This window comes from Scomber scombrus, chromosome 18 (genome assembly GCF_963691925.1).
Source record: "Scomber scombrus chromosome 18, fScoSco1.1, whole genome shotgun sequence".
Taxonomy (NCBI): Eukaryota; Metazoa; Chordata; class Actinopteri; order Scombriformes; family Scombridae; genus Scomber; species Scomber scombrus.
Window position 1 is genome coordinate 27,347,146 of NC_084987.1, and position 18,257 is coordinate 27,365,402.

Sequence of the window (18,257 nt, forward strand, 5' to 3'; positions counted from 1 at the left end):
AGGGAAAGCATCAGTAGTAGCTTTCTGGATTTCAGGGAATTTACTGACAGCTCTGGACACCCTGCAATTTGAGTTGAGTCCTATAGTTTCCCATGTTGTACTTCAGTTGCTGTTTCTAACTGTAGCAGCCTGAATGAGCCAGGTTCTTTCAAACAAGGGTGCTTCTTGATTAAGGCCACTGCAATTATGCAGAAATGTACATCTTCTGGGTAGGCCTTGTACTCATACATTTCTTCTGCTAGTCTGTTCAGGATATCAGATTTGATTCGGGAGCTGACAGCCAACATTTTGCGGCTCACGTGGTACTCAGCATTCCCCTTCTCTAGTTGCAGCTCTGTGTCTTATGAACAGCAGGGAATTTGAAAGTCCAGTAGCCACTGTTTCTTTGAGATGACATAGACTCTAGGGATGAGAGGGTTATTGTGTCATTTGGTCCCGATGAAGCAAAGTCATCAGGCTCAAGTGAAAGAGAATGAGATGATGTGTCAGTGGCTCTGATCAAAGGTGGATTTGTTTGGTGGTGGATCACTTGATTGTCCCCAAATCCTGAAGCTCAGTGGTAGAATTCAGACTGAAAACTCTTGGTCCATGTATTGCAGTCTGATGTTTAACCCAAAGGTAGTCTTTATCTTGCTGAGAAGGTCATCTAGTGTCTCTGGTATGCCATTTGGAAGAGTTGGTTTTTCAATATTGTTCTCCCCCAACATCACCTTCAGTCTTGCAGGTGTGGAACCAGCCATGGTGGTCTGAGAATAGAGCACAAGCACAGTTAGTAAAGTTTCAACGTGTGAGACAAATCCCCAATAGAAGTACCACTGACTCATTCTGGTTGGGTTGTCTACTTCCCTTGCCAATCGTTCAAACACACAAGTCCATCTTATCAAATTAGTAAGCCCTGAATAAATGTGAAGGGATAAGTACACATTTATCAAGTCTGTCTTGAAGCAGCACCCAATGTACACACACACACACACACACACACACAGACACACACACAAACTGTTGCACCCTGTGACAGGCTCAGTGACAAGCTAATGTAAGCCTTACCCAGCTCATAAGCAGCAACACCAGTACAGAGCATAAACACACAACTTTCAGTTAGGTATTCAACCATGAGAAGCCCTCCTGCAAATGACTCTCCACTCACCAACTGGATTTCATAAAGATATTAAAGTAGTTCATAAGCCAATGTCACTACTAACATCCTAACTAGCGTAACAGCAAAGCACTATAGCAATGTGAATAGAGCTGACCAGCTAGAGTATCACTGTCATTAGAGTGTGGTTTAAACATAAAAATATAACAACACATTTTTCACAAAAGCAGCAAAATGCATAGAAAATATTAAGCTAATTTAAAACATATATACATATATATATATATTTAATAATAATAATAAACTTTATTGATATAGCACTTTTCTTAACAAAGTTACAAAGTGCTTTACAGAAAGAATGAAACCAAACAAGGTGGACAAAAGTAAGACAGAGGCACAGAAGTAATAGATCATGGTGAATAAAATAACAAAACAATGAAATAAAAGTAAAGAAGAAGTCAAATAAAACAGTAAAAGAATAAAAATCAATTAAAAGTTGTAAAACAATAAATAGAGCAATTCAAACATTTCCAAAAGAAAAAAAAAGAAAAGCATGACTTAAATTTGAGCTGGTTTGGTTCAATGAGCTTACAAAAACTTAAACAACATAATTAAAACAATTCAAGTGGCTCATTTTATATCTAATATAATACATTATTTGATCATAAAAATATCATTTGTCTTGCATTAGACTTTATGAGTCTGACAAGAGAAAATGTTGGTTCACCTGCAGTGGTTCAAAATGTGAAGAAGACGTGGATGCCATCATGTCAGACGCACAATACAAGAAAGAAACCTAACTGATGCACTTTTACCTAAATAAGAATATCAAGCTGAGGCAACAGGGTGTAAGTTTAACGTGATACAATCCACAAAAGTAGACTGTCGTCACTAAAGCAGAGAGCTGAATGAGATTCATTAAAAACATTACCTTACTTCAACTACTACTAAAATACACTTTTTAGAGTGTGTGTATGTAAATGTACAAAACGCAAAAACTCACAAAAAAACAATGATTGTGGCATCTGGGGAACAGACCTGCAGCCCTGGGGGGGGGGGGGGGGGGGGCAGCCAGAGAGATCACTTACATAACCATACAGTAAAGTAGAAACAGGTGTGTTCATATTTTATAGCCCCGACTCATTAGAGAAACAACTGTTTGTGTTTCCAGATACTGAATTTGGAATATAGTGTGTAGTTTAAAGAAGTAAATATATCAGCAATGTAAACATATCATTAAGTAAAATACTGTATATGTATTAGTAGAAGTCCATTTCTGTCTGGTTCTGCTTCTCATTCACTGTGATTGTGTGTGTGTGTGTTTCACATGTATTGTTTCTTATGTGTCATGTTACAGTATGGGTTTCAGGAGACTTTACAGGAGGACATTTCACTTTCAGGTGAAATACACCATGCATTTTCTAACACACCATTTTCCTGCTTCCAGAGCTGGATCCCCAAGATCATCAATAAGAAAGTGTGTACCACTTTTGTTGAAGACTCTTTAAGGTAATATCTCCTTCTCTGTTTACAATACACAAATATTGTCTTCATGAAGTAAAGGTCATTAAAGATCTATATTTTAATGATTCTGTAAAGTTTGTCTGAAATGGGCTGGACCCTAATCCAAAATGTCCCATTGGCCAAACATTGTTTTGTGATCATTGTAGCCTAAAATGACTGAATTAGCTTTCAAAATGTCCTTAACATTTCAAATGATAAGCATAATTATTAGGAGAAATGGGTTAATATGACCTGACTGTAAAAACTGCATCATTACAAAACCTTTGAAGTGCTTTAGGATATTTGAGAGATGTACAACCACAGAATAATCTGTGTGTGTGTGTGTGTGTGTGTGTGTGTGTGTGTCTTTGTGTGTCTTTGTTTGTGTGGGGTGTGTCAGTAATGGAGCATTGTGTCAGTGTGGGGGTGTGCGGGAGGTGCATGACTCTGTGGCCACAGGGGATTACTTTGGAGCAGCTATTGTCAGCCAGTGGGACAGCAAGCAGCACTCTTCAGAGTGTCCAACCGATGCCTTCGGAGAGCTGGAGTTTGCTGGCGCAGGACGCAGACACAGCAATGTGAGGGCAATGCTACACACACACACACACACACGCACACGCACACACACACACACACACACACAGAGTCATAGATAAACCAGTATACCAGTGGAGGGATTCACCCTGAACATTGAAAGGTCAAATCCTCGGGTCATCAACATAACATTTTAAACCAAGTCAGGATGGTGAACTCACCGTTTAAAGAATAATCCCCAGATAACCCTGCTTGTGCTACTAAAGGTTTGTGTGTCCTCCCCTGGTGTGCATCATTTAGCAAAGTACTGCTGCAATACATACAGTATATCACACTGTGATGACAGCTGTAAACAGGAACAGTCCTGGGATGGGAGGTAATTTGGAGTCGTGGTGACATTCTGGATTGCAGGTCACATGACACCCACAGATGTTTGGAACAGAATTTTCCACATACACAATCATGATAAATGACTGTAAAATATGAATTTTATATATCACAATCACACCAGAATGACTCTTTGTATTGTCACAATCTTAAAATCTTGCTTTTTCTGAAACACTGATTTTCTACTCTGTATTAACTCTGTGTATCACTAACATATGAGTATATGTTATGTAGCTGGTATAGATACCAGGAAGTATTGTTGTTCAGTTAGACACATACCAGAATAACAACTGAAAACCATGAGGACGCCTTGTTAGTCAGACTGTGACACATGACAGCACTGAAGCACTAGTCATTGATTATATTTGTATAGCTCCTTTCACACAGTGGTAGATTAAGATGCTTAACATCAGCACCAAGGCACATGATGGATATGATGTGATCATTTTAAAATATTTAAATAAAGTTTAAAAAGAAATACAACAATAATATCAACACGCACGGCACACACACACACACACACACACACACACACACACAAACACACACACACACACACACACACACACACACACACACACACACACACACACACACACACAGTACATTTATTCAGATGACCTATTATATGTTTTACCTTTGCAACATTTTAAATGTATGCCTTTGAATATACACGCTGTCTATTTAATGTTGTACAAAACTGAATACTACCAACCTTTGCTCTGCTAGAATTCCTAAAATCCTTCAATTATTTCTTATAGCCAAATTTAATCTTAACATGGTGAGTGATCCTTACACCAGTGAAAAGAGCAGTACAATCCAATCTGCTGGAGATGTGAATCTTATGACTTTACATACTGTATATTCTCCAGGTGATAGACAGCTGTTTTTACTATGTCACTGGCATGTCCTTTAAAATGAACATCAACACCAACAGTGACTCCAGCAGGAAGTGAGCAGGGCTAGATAGACCAGCAGAATCTTGAAGTCACTTGAGTGTGAGATCAAGCAGAGCTAAAACTGAGATTCTTTTTGATTTATTATTATACCTGAGGTCACTGATTACTTTGATCAGGGCTGTTTCAGTGCTATGATTACCTGACCTGGTAACCTCATATTATTGTCCAACTTTTTCCAGTATTTTGCTGATGAAAGGAATGTTTGAGGTATGCAGTTACTAATTACACATGGATCTAGACTCTTTTTCTTCAGTAATGGTGTCAACTGCCGGTTTGAATCAGGTACAGAAAGTCCCAATAAGCAAAGAGGCATTTACAATTTTCAATATGTCATGTGCAAGGGGAGTAGATGGAAGAATTCAGCTACTGGATGAATTCGTATCATGCACTGGGGACAGAATATACCAGAGGATGTCTCTAATAAATTAAACTTTGTCATAAAAGGAGTGAGCAAATTCATCACATTTGTTTGTAAAGTAGAATTCTTCAGGAATTGAATCTATGGGGTGTCAGAGGTTGTTAATGGTGGAAAAAAAGAGGGAAGCATTATTTTTATTGAACTGTACTCAAGGTTGAGTTCTGTGGCGAACAGTATGAGTGATGTATTTAATCCTTGAATACATGTGTTCCTTTTTCTGGTTATCTGACTGGTTGTCTGTCTTTGTCCTGTGTAGTTCCTGCGGCTATCATGTGACACACCACCTCAGATCATCTACACCCTGATGACCACTCACTGGGGCCTGCCCTCACCCAACTTGGTGGTGTCAGTGGTTGGGGGTGAAGGACATGAGAAGATCAAAACATGGGTGAGAGATGTTCTGAGAAACGGGCTGGTTAAGGCTGCACAGAGCACAGGTAAGAACCCATGTTTACCATTCAAATGAATAGAGAACAGAGAATCTAGTATGGAAATCTGTAAACATGACAGTGCTCATTTAGAATACACTGGTGTCAGCTATGAAGCATGGCTTCCTTTTTCTCAAAGTCAAAGTCACTTTCTTGTCAATTCTAACCACATGGATATATATTGCGGATTGAAATTGTGTTTGTCTCTGACCCATGGTGAGGTAGACAACAATGAAACAACAACAATAGTGCAACTAAAAAGCAAAAACACATTTTTAAAAACTGCTACATATTAAAAAACTGCTTCAGGCTTCAAGTACTAACAGTAGTATGTGTGTGTGTGTGTGTGTGTGTGTGTGTGTGTGTGTGTGTGTGTGTGTGTGTGTGTGTGTGTGTGTGTGTGTGTGTGTGTGTGTGTGTGTGTGTGTGTGTGTGTGTGTGTGTGTTGGGTGGGTAGGGTGAGGGGGGGAGGCAGGCAGTTCTAGTTCCATTTGTGTTGTTGACATGAGTATGTCTTGTTGTTCTGGTCAGCTGGTTCAGCTTCCTTTTGTCACATGTTGCACACATTACATTCATACTGACAGTGTCATATGTGTTAGTAGTGTTTCCATTGGTTTAATATCCAGTTTGAAACCACACCTAGACTAGAATATATGCAGACTAGAGTGGAAAGCAAGCCAGACACTTATCCAGTGAAATATCCACATCCATTATGGCTTATGATGAAGTCTACTGACTCTGACTGTTTCTCTTGCACCACCAGCAGGTCAGAGTTTCACTTATCCGGTGAAATATATCATTTGCTAGATTGAAATTGAAGTGCTCATAGTTATTTGAAGATAAATCTTACTGACTTAGGTGACCACCACTAGTTTAACCTGTATGCTCAATGTATACTGTATATGCTGAAAAGTTCACCTTGTGTTTATGTGTGGCACCTCATTGCGTTCCTTCCACTCTCTCCCAGGGGCCTGGATCTTAACAGGGGGTCTGAGAGAGGGTGTGGCCCGCTGTGTTGGTGAGGCGGTGAGAGACCACGGGGCTGCAGCTCCAGCTCTCTCCCAGAAGAAAGTGATCGCAGTGGGACTGGCACCCTGGGGCCTAGTGCACAACAGGCAGCGGCTTGTCAGTGCACAGGTACTTGACATGCAGCATGCAAATCAAAACTGGCTTAGACTTTCTGGCACATTATTAAACTGGTTCTAATCCTTTCTGTGTGTATAGGTAATTACACATCTCAAAACACAAAAATAATGTGGACTTCCCCAAGGCTCCATTCTTCTGTTCTACATGCTCCCACTCACTCAGATTATAGAAAACATCCAAATATGCCACCATCATTATGCAGATGACACACAAATTAGTGTAATTAGTCACCAGGGGACTATGTATGTACTTAGTAAGTGCATTGAGCTAATCAATGATTGCATGTGCCAAAATATTCTTCAATTAAACGAAGATAAAACTGAAATAGTCATTTTGGAGCCAAAGAAAACAATTAAAAGTCAGCTCTCAGCTTCTATTAGTAATGTTAAAAAAAACCCAAATCTTGGTGAAGTCATTGACTCAGATCTGAATTACAACAAGCAATTACAATGTCTGCCTGCTATCACCTGAAGAATATAGTAAGAATGAATGGACTTATGTGTCAGCAGGATTTTGAAAAACTCATCCATGCATTTATATTTCATACTCTGGACTGCTGTGAAAAAGTCACACAGCTGCAACTGATTCAGAACACTGTTGCTGGAGTCCTCACTAAGACCAGGAGAGTGGATCATATCACTCCAGTTCTCAGATCTTTAACCCTGTCTTCCTGTCTGTCAAAGAAATTATTTAAAAAAATACAGCTGTTGGTTTATAAATCACTGAATGGTTTAAGGGCCAAAATACATGTTTGATCTGTGTTGAGCAGTCACAGTCAATTTTCAGTTATTGCCAATCAATATTTTAATTTGTCCTCATTTTAGTGCAGCTATTCCAGGTTTTTGGGTGTATTGTGCACATCCTGTGTATGAAATATTTTCAGAGGTAGTAGGTTTTCACATCTGTCATGTCTGTCATATGATTGGCTGAATGCTGATCATAGGCGTGTTGGGGACCCTCCCAACATGCACCTGGGGTAATAGATTCATGGGCAGATTTTCTGATTAATGGTCTGATTTTTTGTGTGTTCCAGCATTGTTGTTATTATGTTCTACATTGTACTCCACAATGTTTCTACTGTTCCCAAACGTCCATCACTGTTAAACATTTAGACGTCATCAGTGTTTGGTACATGATTGATGAGGTTCTCTTTCGTTGGAAATGTCAAGTTAATATTTTTTCATTTTCAAATATCAAATTAAATGTCAAATGTTCTGGTTTCATCAGTCTCAGTCTTGTGGGTATCTATACAAAGAAAGGAGCCCAGATACTCATCAAACAGGATTTGGCTGTGTCATGTGTCATGTAATATTAGCAGCACTGATCAGAAGAGCAAAGGTGTGGCAGAGTAGATTGTATCCCTGAATGAACCCTCCAACTCACTTACATTCACTCTTCTGTTTTTGTTCAAAGGGGAGCTTCCCTGCTCGTTACTACATCCAGAACACATCATTTGACTCGTGCTCCCTGGACAACAACTGCCAAGCTTTCCTCTTGGTGGATGATGGGAGTGTTGGGCGCAGAGGAGGAGAGATAGCGTTTCGTGCTAATCTGGAGGACTACATTTCCCATCAACGCACTGGCATTTGGGGTGAGCTGAGAAATTTCAAAAAGCTATTAGTAATTTCTACCCATAACTAGAAATGCAGTACACTTTTTGAAAAGGTTGTAGGATATTATTAGGAAACATTTCTAATGTTATGTAATGTAGTACCTCCCACTCCCACTAATGTATTGTATATTTATTGTTTATTGTATATAGTATTTGGAGATTGTTTTTATTGTTTATTTTATTTTATTGTATTTGATTTCTATATATCTTTTTATCACTTTTAAAGAATACTGTTGTGTCAATTTTGAATTTCCCCCTAGGGGGATCAATAAAGTTACCCCTACCCCTACTTACCTAATGCATCGTCTCTGTAGAGATGTCTTCTTCTTCTAACTTGTTATCTTTGGCTGACAGGTAGTGGCAGTATTGAAATCCCAGTGCTGTGCATGCTCATCTCAGGAGACACCAATATGCTCGAAGTGAGGAAACTGTTCAGTGTACACAAACACACACACAAGCACGCACGCACGCACACACACACACACACAGACACACACACACAGGAAACACAGGAAGAAACCTCAAACAGAAGTGGACCCTCTGGCAGAACATCTGCCTTGACTGGTTAGGTTGGGTCTGGGGGATTTGATTACCATGAAGCCTTATGGAGCTTCAGCTGTCTGCTGCTAACAGGACACAATACTGAATGACATGATTGCAACTATAATAAGGTTGCTTTCTGGTTGCTTTCTGCAAGCAGCAACTAAACAATAAAAGGGAGCAAAAGATTAAGTCATTTAAATTCCAGTGGTATGCCATGCTGGAGGGTTAAGAAACACCACATGCTAAACTGTGATCTGTGTTGAAATTCAGAGAAAAGGAATTCTGAAATTAAAATTTTGGCCTTGTGAAAAAAGAGAAAATGTGATACATTAAATGTCATTGATTGAGTAGAAAGTCTTTTTTTTTAGACATGTGACATTTTCAGAAAATCAAATGAACAACACATTCATACTTCTTATGTAGGTGGCTTTTTCCAGAATTTTTAGATCAATATGAGAACAGTTTTTTTCCACTGATTATTAAGCAGTGTCTCATATTTCATCCACTGTACAATGAAACATGTTTCAACTTCAAATGATAATACAAGCAAAATGACAGCCTCAAAATTAAAGGCTTAGTCAACAAATAAAAATAGGTATTTTAACACCACCAGCAGTTTGACTATATACTGCTGTATAAAGCCCTTCTGTCGTTCAGTAGATGTAGATCTGTTCATTTGTTGAAGTAGTCAGCTAGCTGTTTATATTTGCATGTCCTTAATTTGAAAAGTCAGATTTTCATTTGACAACTTGCAGCTTTGCGGTTGTTCTGTAGAGTCAGTATAAAGATAACATGCAAAGCTGCTCTCAGTAGTATATATGGGGTATGCACTGAATTCAGTGGTGAATGAACTCATCATGGTTAGCATGATTAACGTCAATATTTTATGTTTTTTTCTTCAAATTATTAAAAAGAACGATTTCTGGAGAGTTTTAACTCTTAAACAATGCATGCTGGGAAATCTGCTAATATGCTGATCATGTTTCTATGGAAACGTCATGTAATGAGTTGAGTGAACTCACAGCTGTACATTTATTAAGTCAACATTTCAAGTCAATAGAATGTCTAAATATGCATTCTCAAATGGTATTGAAATAAAAACAGGTTCAATTAACTTGAAATCATGATGTTTGTCATTTTTAATACATGAAATAGACACTTAGGTTTGTGACTGTGTGAGTCAGTTGTGTGTTTTATCAGTTATGTCTGAGCTCTTTCTAAAGAAAGATGTTCATCTTACTAAGAAGCTTTTTTATCTGTTCCGTGTATATTCTCTGACACAGAGATTAGATGCCTCTCTGAGGAAATCTACGCCCTGGCTGGTTCTTGCTGGTACTGGTCCAGCTGCAGACCTTATCAGTGAGCTGCTGAGTAATCTCTCCCCTATTGTCATGAGTCCCACCTCTCCTTCAGCAGAGGGGGAGCCTGCTGAGGGTCACAGCACAGAGCTCCGCGACAGGGTCCGTGACAAGATCCGTAAACACTTCCCGGCTGAAGCTGACGTGGAGAAACTGGTGGACAGCGTGAGTCAGATAGCACATGTGTGATTCTCTGTGTGTGTGTGTGTGTGTGTGTGTGTGTGTGTTTCTGTATTAGGATGTAGGAAAACAAAGAGAGCAGTGTTGCAGTTGCAGTCTGCAGGTGTCACTATAAATCTGCATTTAAATTTGACTTTTAAGAGGAATCTTGGTGTGTTGCATTGCTGTAATGGGGAGTCATCTAATATTGTGTGTAGGAGAAATTGAGAGATACTTTTTTTTTTATCTGCCCAGAGCCTGTGTGATTATGTAAAAATGTGTGATCCTAATTTGCTCATTTCCTGTCACTGCTTCTGTGTGTGCAGGCTCTGAGTATTTATCAGAACAGAGAGCTCATCACTGTTTTCCACGAGGAGCAGGAGGGTCTTGATGATTTTGATACAGTTCTCCTCAAAACCCTTGTTAGAGGTAAGTACGTTTATTTATACGACACTTTTCAACAGTAGAAAGTCACAAAATGACTCACAATAAGAATAAAATAAGGCAACAGACATAAAATACAGACATAAAGAGTAAACACTAAAATAGACTTGAATTGACCAAGATTTTTGGTCCAATTTTCCAATTGGAGGATGATCGCTCTACCTCCAGAGCCATAGCCGCCCCAACCTATACATCTGTTAGATACTTATGATCTGGTAACAGCAGTACTGTTAATGTAGGGCTGTAAATGTTTAAAGAACCACTGTGTTGTCAGTCTTGTATGAAACAGCCCAGCATCAAGACTTCCTTTAAAAGCAGTTCATTCAAATAAAAAAAAATGACATCAGTTCTGACCCTGCCTCTTTAACCCACCCTTCCCTCACACAGAGACAATGAAAGATCCCAAAAACCACACCACTGTCAAATGTTATTCATCCAATTATTGTACAGTACATGTAAATATTGCTTTTGTGTGTGTGTGTGTGTGTGTGTGTATGTGTGTGTGTGTGTGTGTGTGTGTGTGCGTGCATATTAAGCTAGTAAACGTGTGTCCAGTGTGGCCAGTGAGTACACTGAAGAGCTGAAACTGGCCGTGGCCTGGAACCGAGTGGACATCGCCAAAACTGAGCTCTTCAATGGAGACATACAGTGGAAGGTCAGAGTCCAGCTGAATGAATGAAGTTTGATCAATTCTACTAATGCCAAACCACCATCTTTACACCACAAATACCACAGTGTATCAGGATAAGCCCTTATCACACAAACTGAAACCTAAGTGGCCTAACATGCATATCATGCATACTTTATCTGAACTTAAGCTTTACTGGACTGATGCATGATAATGACTTTAATGAACTAAAGTCTAAATCTAGCTGGTTTAAATGACCCACTAGTTTCTGCATGTTTTATTGGTATTTTATGCTGATGATTGGTGATTGTGCTTTCAGTATCATGACCTGGAAGACTCCATGACAGATGCTCTGATCAATGACAAGCCTACGTTTGTGCGTCTCTTCTGTGAGAACGGTCTGAATATCTTGGACTACCTGACTTACGGGCGTTTGGAAAGCCTGTACCGCTCGCTGTCTGACAGCTCACTGGCTTACATTCTGCTCCAGCGTCGCCTGACTGAGAGGCAGGGCCTGGCAGGATCCATGCCTAACATGGATGGAGCTATGACAGTACCTCTAAAGAGTCCCCAGAGTCCACTGACTGGACCTGTCTCAGCAAAGGAGCTGAGCCTCTATGAGGTAAGGAAGAAGGGACATAAAATCCCTACACCAATTCACATTCATAAATTCCCCATCAGTCATTAATACACGTTTCATTAATCCTTTATGAAGCTGTCAGAGAACAAACAGAGTGTATTATATTCATTTATAGAGAAGATTATTGTCCAAAGGAACATTTTGTAGAATTAAGGGAACAACATGTTTAAATGCTGATTTTTTTAAAATACAAAAATGTGTACCAGCTGCACAAAAAAAAAAAAAAAAAAAGAATTTTATTTCCACTTTTTATATTTTGGGTCACATTAGGAAATGTCCAGCTAATGAAAATGTGTTTAGTGTTTTTACAGCTCTCAAATGTAAAAATGGGTCAAATTTGACCCTGAACAGAATGTAAGGGTAAAAAGCAGGTTTAATTAAACTGAACTGAATAACACTGAACCATTTTGAAATAGGACAATGTATCCAACAGCACACTGTGTCATGGTAGCAGTAGTAGTGAAGTGTCTGGTGATTCCGCAGGTATCCCGCCTGGTGTCAGACTTGTTGGGTGATGTCTGTCATCCTTTCTATTATGTGCCTCTGGGCCTGGACCAAAGCTTCAGCACCAGGAGGTCGATCAAGGTAAGTGAACAGCACTTGAGTAAACTTTTCAAAAGTTTGATATCTCCATCAGACAGCATTTTTCTGAAAAGGTTGTGTTTTGGGCCACCGTATAAATTCAACTGAAACCAGAGGAAAGCTGAATAACCCAATTAAAATAGATCATGTTGTAAGCAGTAAGAGAGAGTTTCTTAATCCCTCACTGATTATTCTCTTGTCTTACCTTCAGCAAGTCAACAAGATGTTATTCGGGGAGTGTGTGTATCGGGACAAGCGCTGCCCGTCTCCATGGGCAGCTCTGTATATCTGGGCTGTCCTGCAGAACCGCCGTGAAATGGCTGTTTTCTTCTGGGAGATGGTGAGGTCTACCTGTAATATTCTATCACCTTTGAAATGAATAGAACTTGGCTGTGTTCATATGACACTGTTTGTTTGTAGTTTAAAGCAGCCTACACATACCTGCAACATCCATTATTCAATTACCATGGACCTTTGTTGCATGTCATACCTCTCTCTCTCTCTCTCTCTCTCTACCCCTCTCTGTACTGTCAACTGTCAAATTAAAGCTGTGAAGAATCTTCATTATGGTCAAAAAATGTGCAATCTTTTTTGGACAGATATCTTTAGTTTTGTCTTTAGTGTTTTTTTTTATTGATAGCATGTGTGTTTGTGTTTTCTTGCCAGGCAGGGGAGTCAGTGCTGAGTGCTCTGGGTGGCTGTAGGATGCTGAGGGAGCTTTCTAAGCTTGAGAATGAGACTGAGAACAAGGTCGCCATGAAGTTACTTGCACAGAAGTTAGAGAATCTGGCACACGGTGAGTGAGACCACAAGCTGTTCTGCTCAATCACATCCTACCACCAAGCCAATACAGTACAGCAAATGAAAGGATAACCCCCATAAATCTGTCCTATATTAATTATGATCAGTTAACAAATGCTTTTTATTTAAGAACATTTAGATTTAACCCTTACATACTGTTCGGGTCCAAATTAGACTGTAAATACACCCCAAATATCGTTCTATTACCCTGACATTTGATGATTTTTTCCTAAAGTGGCCCAAAATGTACAAAAATGAAATATGTTATATTTTTGTATAGGTGCTACAAATTGTTTTCTTTTTTATGATGTAGCAGTGAAGACTGATGGCTCTAATGGTTATACAATAAACCCCACACTTCCATAAAGTTCTTGTCATTTTCACTTTACATTAAATACATTTCCATCATTATTGCTATGTTATATTTTCATGTCTTAGGTAAAATAGGACATGATATTGTGTGATTCTCCAACAATGAAAAAATACACTCTCTCTGCTCTCTGAAACATGAATCAAGGTTTAATCACACATTTATTGATCAGTCAGATCCACTATTGATGCTTTCTAAACACATCTGTGGTTCAACATTTGGTATAGACACTTTTTATGAGAGGATTCTTATTATTCTTAGAGCATACGAACAGTATGTAAGGGTTAAAACATTGAATTATTTGTTTTAATCTAAATATTGAAAACCTGATACCTAGCCACCAAGACATTAAATCTTTATCTTTAGCCATTATGAAGAAGATAAGATAATAATATCCTGTGCTGTATCTGTGTGTTGTGTGTTCAGATGTATTTGGTGAGTGTTATCAGAGCAGTGAGAGTCGCTCCTTCACTCTCCTTATAAGGAAGTCTCCAGTGTGGGGCGATGCTACCTGTCTGCAGATGGCCACTGCGGCTGACGCTCGCCTGTTCTTCAGCCATGATGGTGTTCAGGTAGAGTCGCTGTTCTCCTCCCAACACCAGGATTTAACAGACTGGTCACAATGCAGGCTTATTCGAGCCAGGCTTTTATTAGTAATCTTGCTTTATCTAAGGCTTAAATATGACAAAACAAGAGGAAACATGAGACTGTAGATTTCTATTAAGTGCTTTCTTCCTGGATGAGAAGTATAGATGCTTAATGTGTAAATCATAGTTAACATAGAGTTGAATGAATGTACGGGGGGGGGGGGGGGGGGGAAACCAAAATCAAAATTAAAGTTATATGTCACATTTATGGATATTTATATTGAAAGTTTCAAATACAGATGTTAAACATAACACATTCATATTCATGCAGACAGTGTAAATGAATGTTGGTTGGTAGCTGTTATAGTGAGATGCTGCTCTCTCTGTTGTAGTCTCTGCTGTCTCAGATCTGGTGGGGAGACATGGAGCAAAGCACAGATGTCTGGAAACTGGTTCTCACCTTCTTCATACCCCCCCTCCTCTACACAGACCTTATCAGCTTCAGGTCAGTATTCAGTTATTATTGTGTTATACTGTTTGCTTATTGTGGAATAGTGTTTGTGTGTGTGTGTGTGTGTTTGCCATATGATTCTATACTAGTTTCAGGGCTCATTACTTTTGTTTGTGATTAAAAATGGAGTGAAAAAAATAAAAATAAATGTACTATCACAATGTCTGGGAAATTACAATCTGTAAGACATAAGACACGTTTTATCCTTAATGTGTCATCCTGCATGAAAGCACAACTTTTGGATGCAGAAATAATATTCTGATTTTAAAAAATGGTTGAAAGGATATTTTTTTCCACCTAAAAAAGGATACACACCTTTTATCCTGCAGAACGGTCCGATGGTCTGTACAGAATAGATGACTAGGACACTATTGATTCAGTTTTATGTTGAAACTGGATCCAGTGATTGTACCTGACAGAAACCAAATAACATCATAACAACAGAAAAACAACCAAGTTTTACAGGACTGGATTGTGTGTGTGTTTGTGTGTGTGTGTGTGTGTGTGTGTGTCACAGGGAACAAGAGGAGGAGGTTAAGTCTCAGACGGTCCACCAAGGCAGAGACACTGACAGTCTGGATGGGAATGATGGAACCGTCTTCTCCCTTGCTGACATTATACAAAAGTAGATATAAATGACACAAACATAAATCAGATTGGGTTTATATGACAGTGTTCCTTCTCAGTTTTAAATTAAATAAATTATTTTTGTTTGGGGTTGCAGTGAGGAAGAGGCTGAAGAGTTCCAGGCTCTGAAAGAAAACCTGAAAGGTGGGTTTGGATTACTACTCTGCTATTAGTGCATGCACTCATTAGCTACTCTCTTATGTACTTCTGCATGGTGGAAACTAAGAACTTCCTGAATTCCTTAAGGCATTATAGTGAGCAATATTCCTTCAGTACATTAAACATGACACCAGTAATTTGCTCTGAAACTAATTCTACGACTACATTTTCAATGTCTGGGTAGGTTCTCAGATGAATAGAAGAATAAACTCTTCTATGTTCATGGTAATGAAAGAAAACTGACAATACCTGAGTGGAATACATTTATTGTAGGTGTTTTTATGGGATTTCTTGATAATAATGATCAATCAAAAATATGCCTACTGTTTGCCTACTGTTTGAAACAACATACTTCATATAATGAAGGATCACCATTCCTGTTTAACTGGTTTGTTAAAACCAAAATTCAACAATGTCCAAACAGAGGAAAACTTCTCTTAGACACATTCTTACAGTCTTAGCAGTAGATGGGATAAAAATATGTCCTGAAGGTTATGATGTCTTGTGAGAAATGTTGACATTGTTATAGCTCATGGACCTAAAATGGACAGGGTTCATTGAGTGTGCTCAGTAGGTTCTAGTAGAATGGCCAACACTTGTAATCTAATGGAAATCAAGCCATTGCAGTAGTGTTCCAGATACCATGACATGCACCAAAGGGCTACGTGGGTACTGATTGGGTATGGGCTATAACGGGGCAAATTGTGCGGGTCCCACATGGTTTCAGTAACATTGGACCCACATGTGAAGCCCACATGGGCTGACTGTATGAGCTCCATAAGGGATGTAAGTGGGCTTAGTGGGCATGGGCATAAACAGGGAAAATTGTATGGGTCCCATATTGTTTCAGAAACATAGGTGAAGCACATGTGGGATGGCTAAATGGGCATGAAATGATCCCTCTTAAACCCCATATGGGCAAACATATGGGTCTCACCCATTTGGGCCCCACCTGAAACCCAGTCAGAACCCACTTGAAGCCCATATGGGCAAACACAGGTGGGGCCACCATGGAAACTGCAGACAATCCCACTTGGGACCCATATTTGCAGCCCAAATGTAACCCTGGACATGCTGGCTGGGCATGAACCATGAACCTACTCTCATGGTAGTCTGGAAAATAGTTAAAAAGAGATATCTAGAGTATGAGTGAGGGTTAGATGGACTGGTGCAGTATCGGCAGTGATTGGGGCATTGTTCTGGATCATTGTGGTGAAAAGGGAGCTTGTTACCTGAACCAACCATGCTCTGAGCTCTGCTTTGGTCTCAATTCACTTAGGATAATGAATACATGCAAACAAACACAAAACCAAAATCCTTAGGGGATGATGGTTATTATAAATTGTCCATCGTGTCTTCAATAATCGCTCTTCTAACAGCACATCCACTTTCCTGCATCTGTATCTCCCTGCTCTTCCTCTCTCTGTCTTTTTCCCTCTGACAAAACTATATGACAACATTTTGGCATCATTATTGTTGATATATTTGACTCATCCGCATGTTCCCTCTTCTCCCTCTGTTTACTTCAGTTACAGTGCCATCCAACTTCAAGAGACCATTCTTTCTGACACGGTGGAGACAGTTCTGGTTTGCCCCCGTCACCTCATTCTTAGGCAACGTGTTGATGTACTTCCTGTTCCTCTGCCTGTTTGCCTATGTTCTGCTGGTGGATTTCAAGCCCCCACCCCCTAATGGCCCTGCTACTCTGGAGTTTGTGCTCTACTTCTGGGTTTTCACCTTAGTATGTGAAGAGATTCGACAGGTTGGTTGTGAAGACACTAAACACACTCTCACACACTGTTTACAGTCTCTGGTCAATTTTTTTATTACCCACATAGGAATTTCTTACAGGGTTGAGTGCAGGACAGACAGACTGCTAATGTTAGTCTACCTTAAAGCTTTGTTCAGACTGACAGTAGCTCTACTTCAAAAAATCCTCCTAATTTCAATGAAGCCACATTGTTGGCAGAGTGGGGGTCCTAACATAGAGGGCTCCAGCAACAAAAATGCAGGGTTGTTCAGTAAAAAAGTTGCTGCAATGCAATGTGATGTCATCCAACAATACACGTTGTTGTTGGATGACATCACATAAAATACTGTAATGTAAACACTTTAATTCTACTATTTACCTTACAACAGTGAGACAGATGATAACATGTCACCATGACAACTTTCCAAAATTGTAGATAGATAGATAGATAGATAGATAGATAGATAGATAGATAGATAGATAGATAGATAGATATATGGATAGATAGATAGATAGATAGATAGATAGATAGATAGATAGATAGATAGATAGATAGATAGATAGATAGATAGATAGATAGATAGATAGATAGATGGATATATGGATAGATAGATAGATAGATAGATAGATAGATAGATAGATAGATAGATAGATAGATAGATAGATAGATAGATAGATAGATAGATAGATAGATAGATAGATAGATAGATAGATATATAGACAGACAGACAGACAGACAGACAGACAGATAGATAGATAGATAGATAGATGGATGGATAGATAGATAGATAGATAGATAGATAGATAGATAGATAGATAGATAGATAGATAGATAGATAGATAGATAGATAGATAGATAGATAGATAGATAGATAGATAGATAGATAGATAGATAGATAGATAGATAGTCCCACTCTCTTACTATATTATGAAGGATTCTCTATCATAATATAAACTGCTGTGCAGTATTGTACAGTCAGTTAAACCTTTAAACTGTATTGATCTATTACTCAAA

The 18,257-nt window shown here is 39.0% G+C and overlaps 1 protein-coding gene across 1 annotated transcript in view; it reads left to right on the top strand.

Annotated features, from left to right (window-relative positions):
* trpm4a (transient receptor potential cation channel, subfamily M, member 4a) overlaps positions 1 to 18,257 on the top strand; it is a 35,300-nt gene that overhangs the window by 8,732 nt on the left and 8,311 nt on the right. The window contains exons 2-19 of the mRNA XM_062439376.1: positions 2,544 to 2,605; positions 3,000 to 3,177; positions 5,154 to 5,334; positions 6,293 to 6,462; positions 7,885 to 8,062; positions 8,438 to 8,502; positions 9,910 to 10,149; positions 10,470 to 10,572; positions 11,124 to 11,242; positions 11,535 to 11,837; positions 12,339 to 12,440; positions 12,649 to 12,777; positions 13,104 to 13,233; positions 14,035 to 14,180; positions 14,588 to 14,700; positions 15,224 to 15,331; positions 15,431 to 15,477; positions 17,022 to 17,254. Coding sequence (XP_062295360.1) covers positions 2,544 to 2,605; positions 3,000 to 3,177; positions 5,154 to 5,334; positions 6,293 to 6,462; positions 7,885 to 8,062; positions 8,438 to 8,502; positions 9,910 to 10,149; positions 10,470 to 10,572; positions 11,124 to 11,242; positions 11,535 to 11,837; positions 12,339 to 12,440; positions 12,649 to 12,777; positions 13,104 to 13,233; positions 14,035 to 14,180; positions 14,588 to 14,700; positions 15,224 to 15,331; positions 15,431 to 15,477; positions 17,022 to 17,254 — 2,607 coding nt within the window. The remainder of the gene's footprint in view (positions 1 to 2,543; positions 2,606 to 2,999; positions 3,178 to 5,153; positions 5,335 to 6,292; positions 6,463 to 7,884; positions 8,063 to 8,437; positions 8,503 to 9,909; positions 10,150 to 10,469; positions 10,573 to 11,123; positions 11,243 to 11,534; positions 11,838 to 12,338; positions 12,441 to 12,648; positions 12,778 to 13,103; positions 13,234 to 14,034; positions 14,181 to 14,587; positions 14,701 to 15,223; positions 15,332 to 15,430; positions 15,478 to 17,021; positions 17,255 to 18,257) is intronic.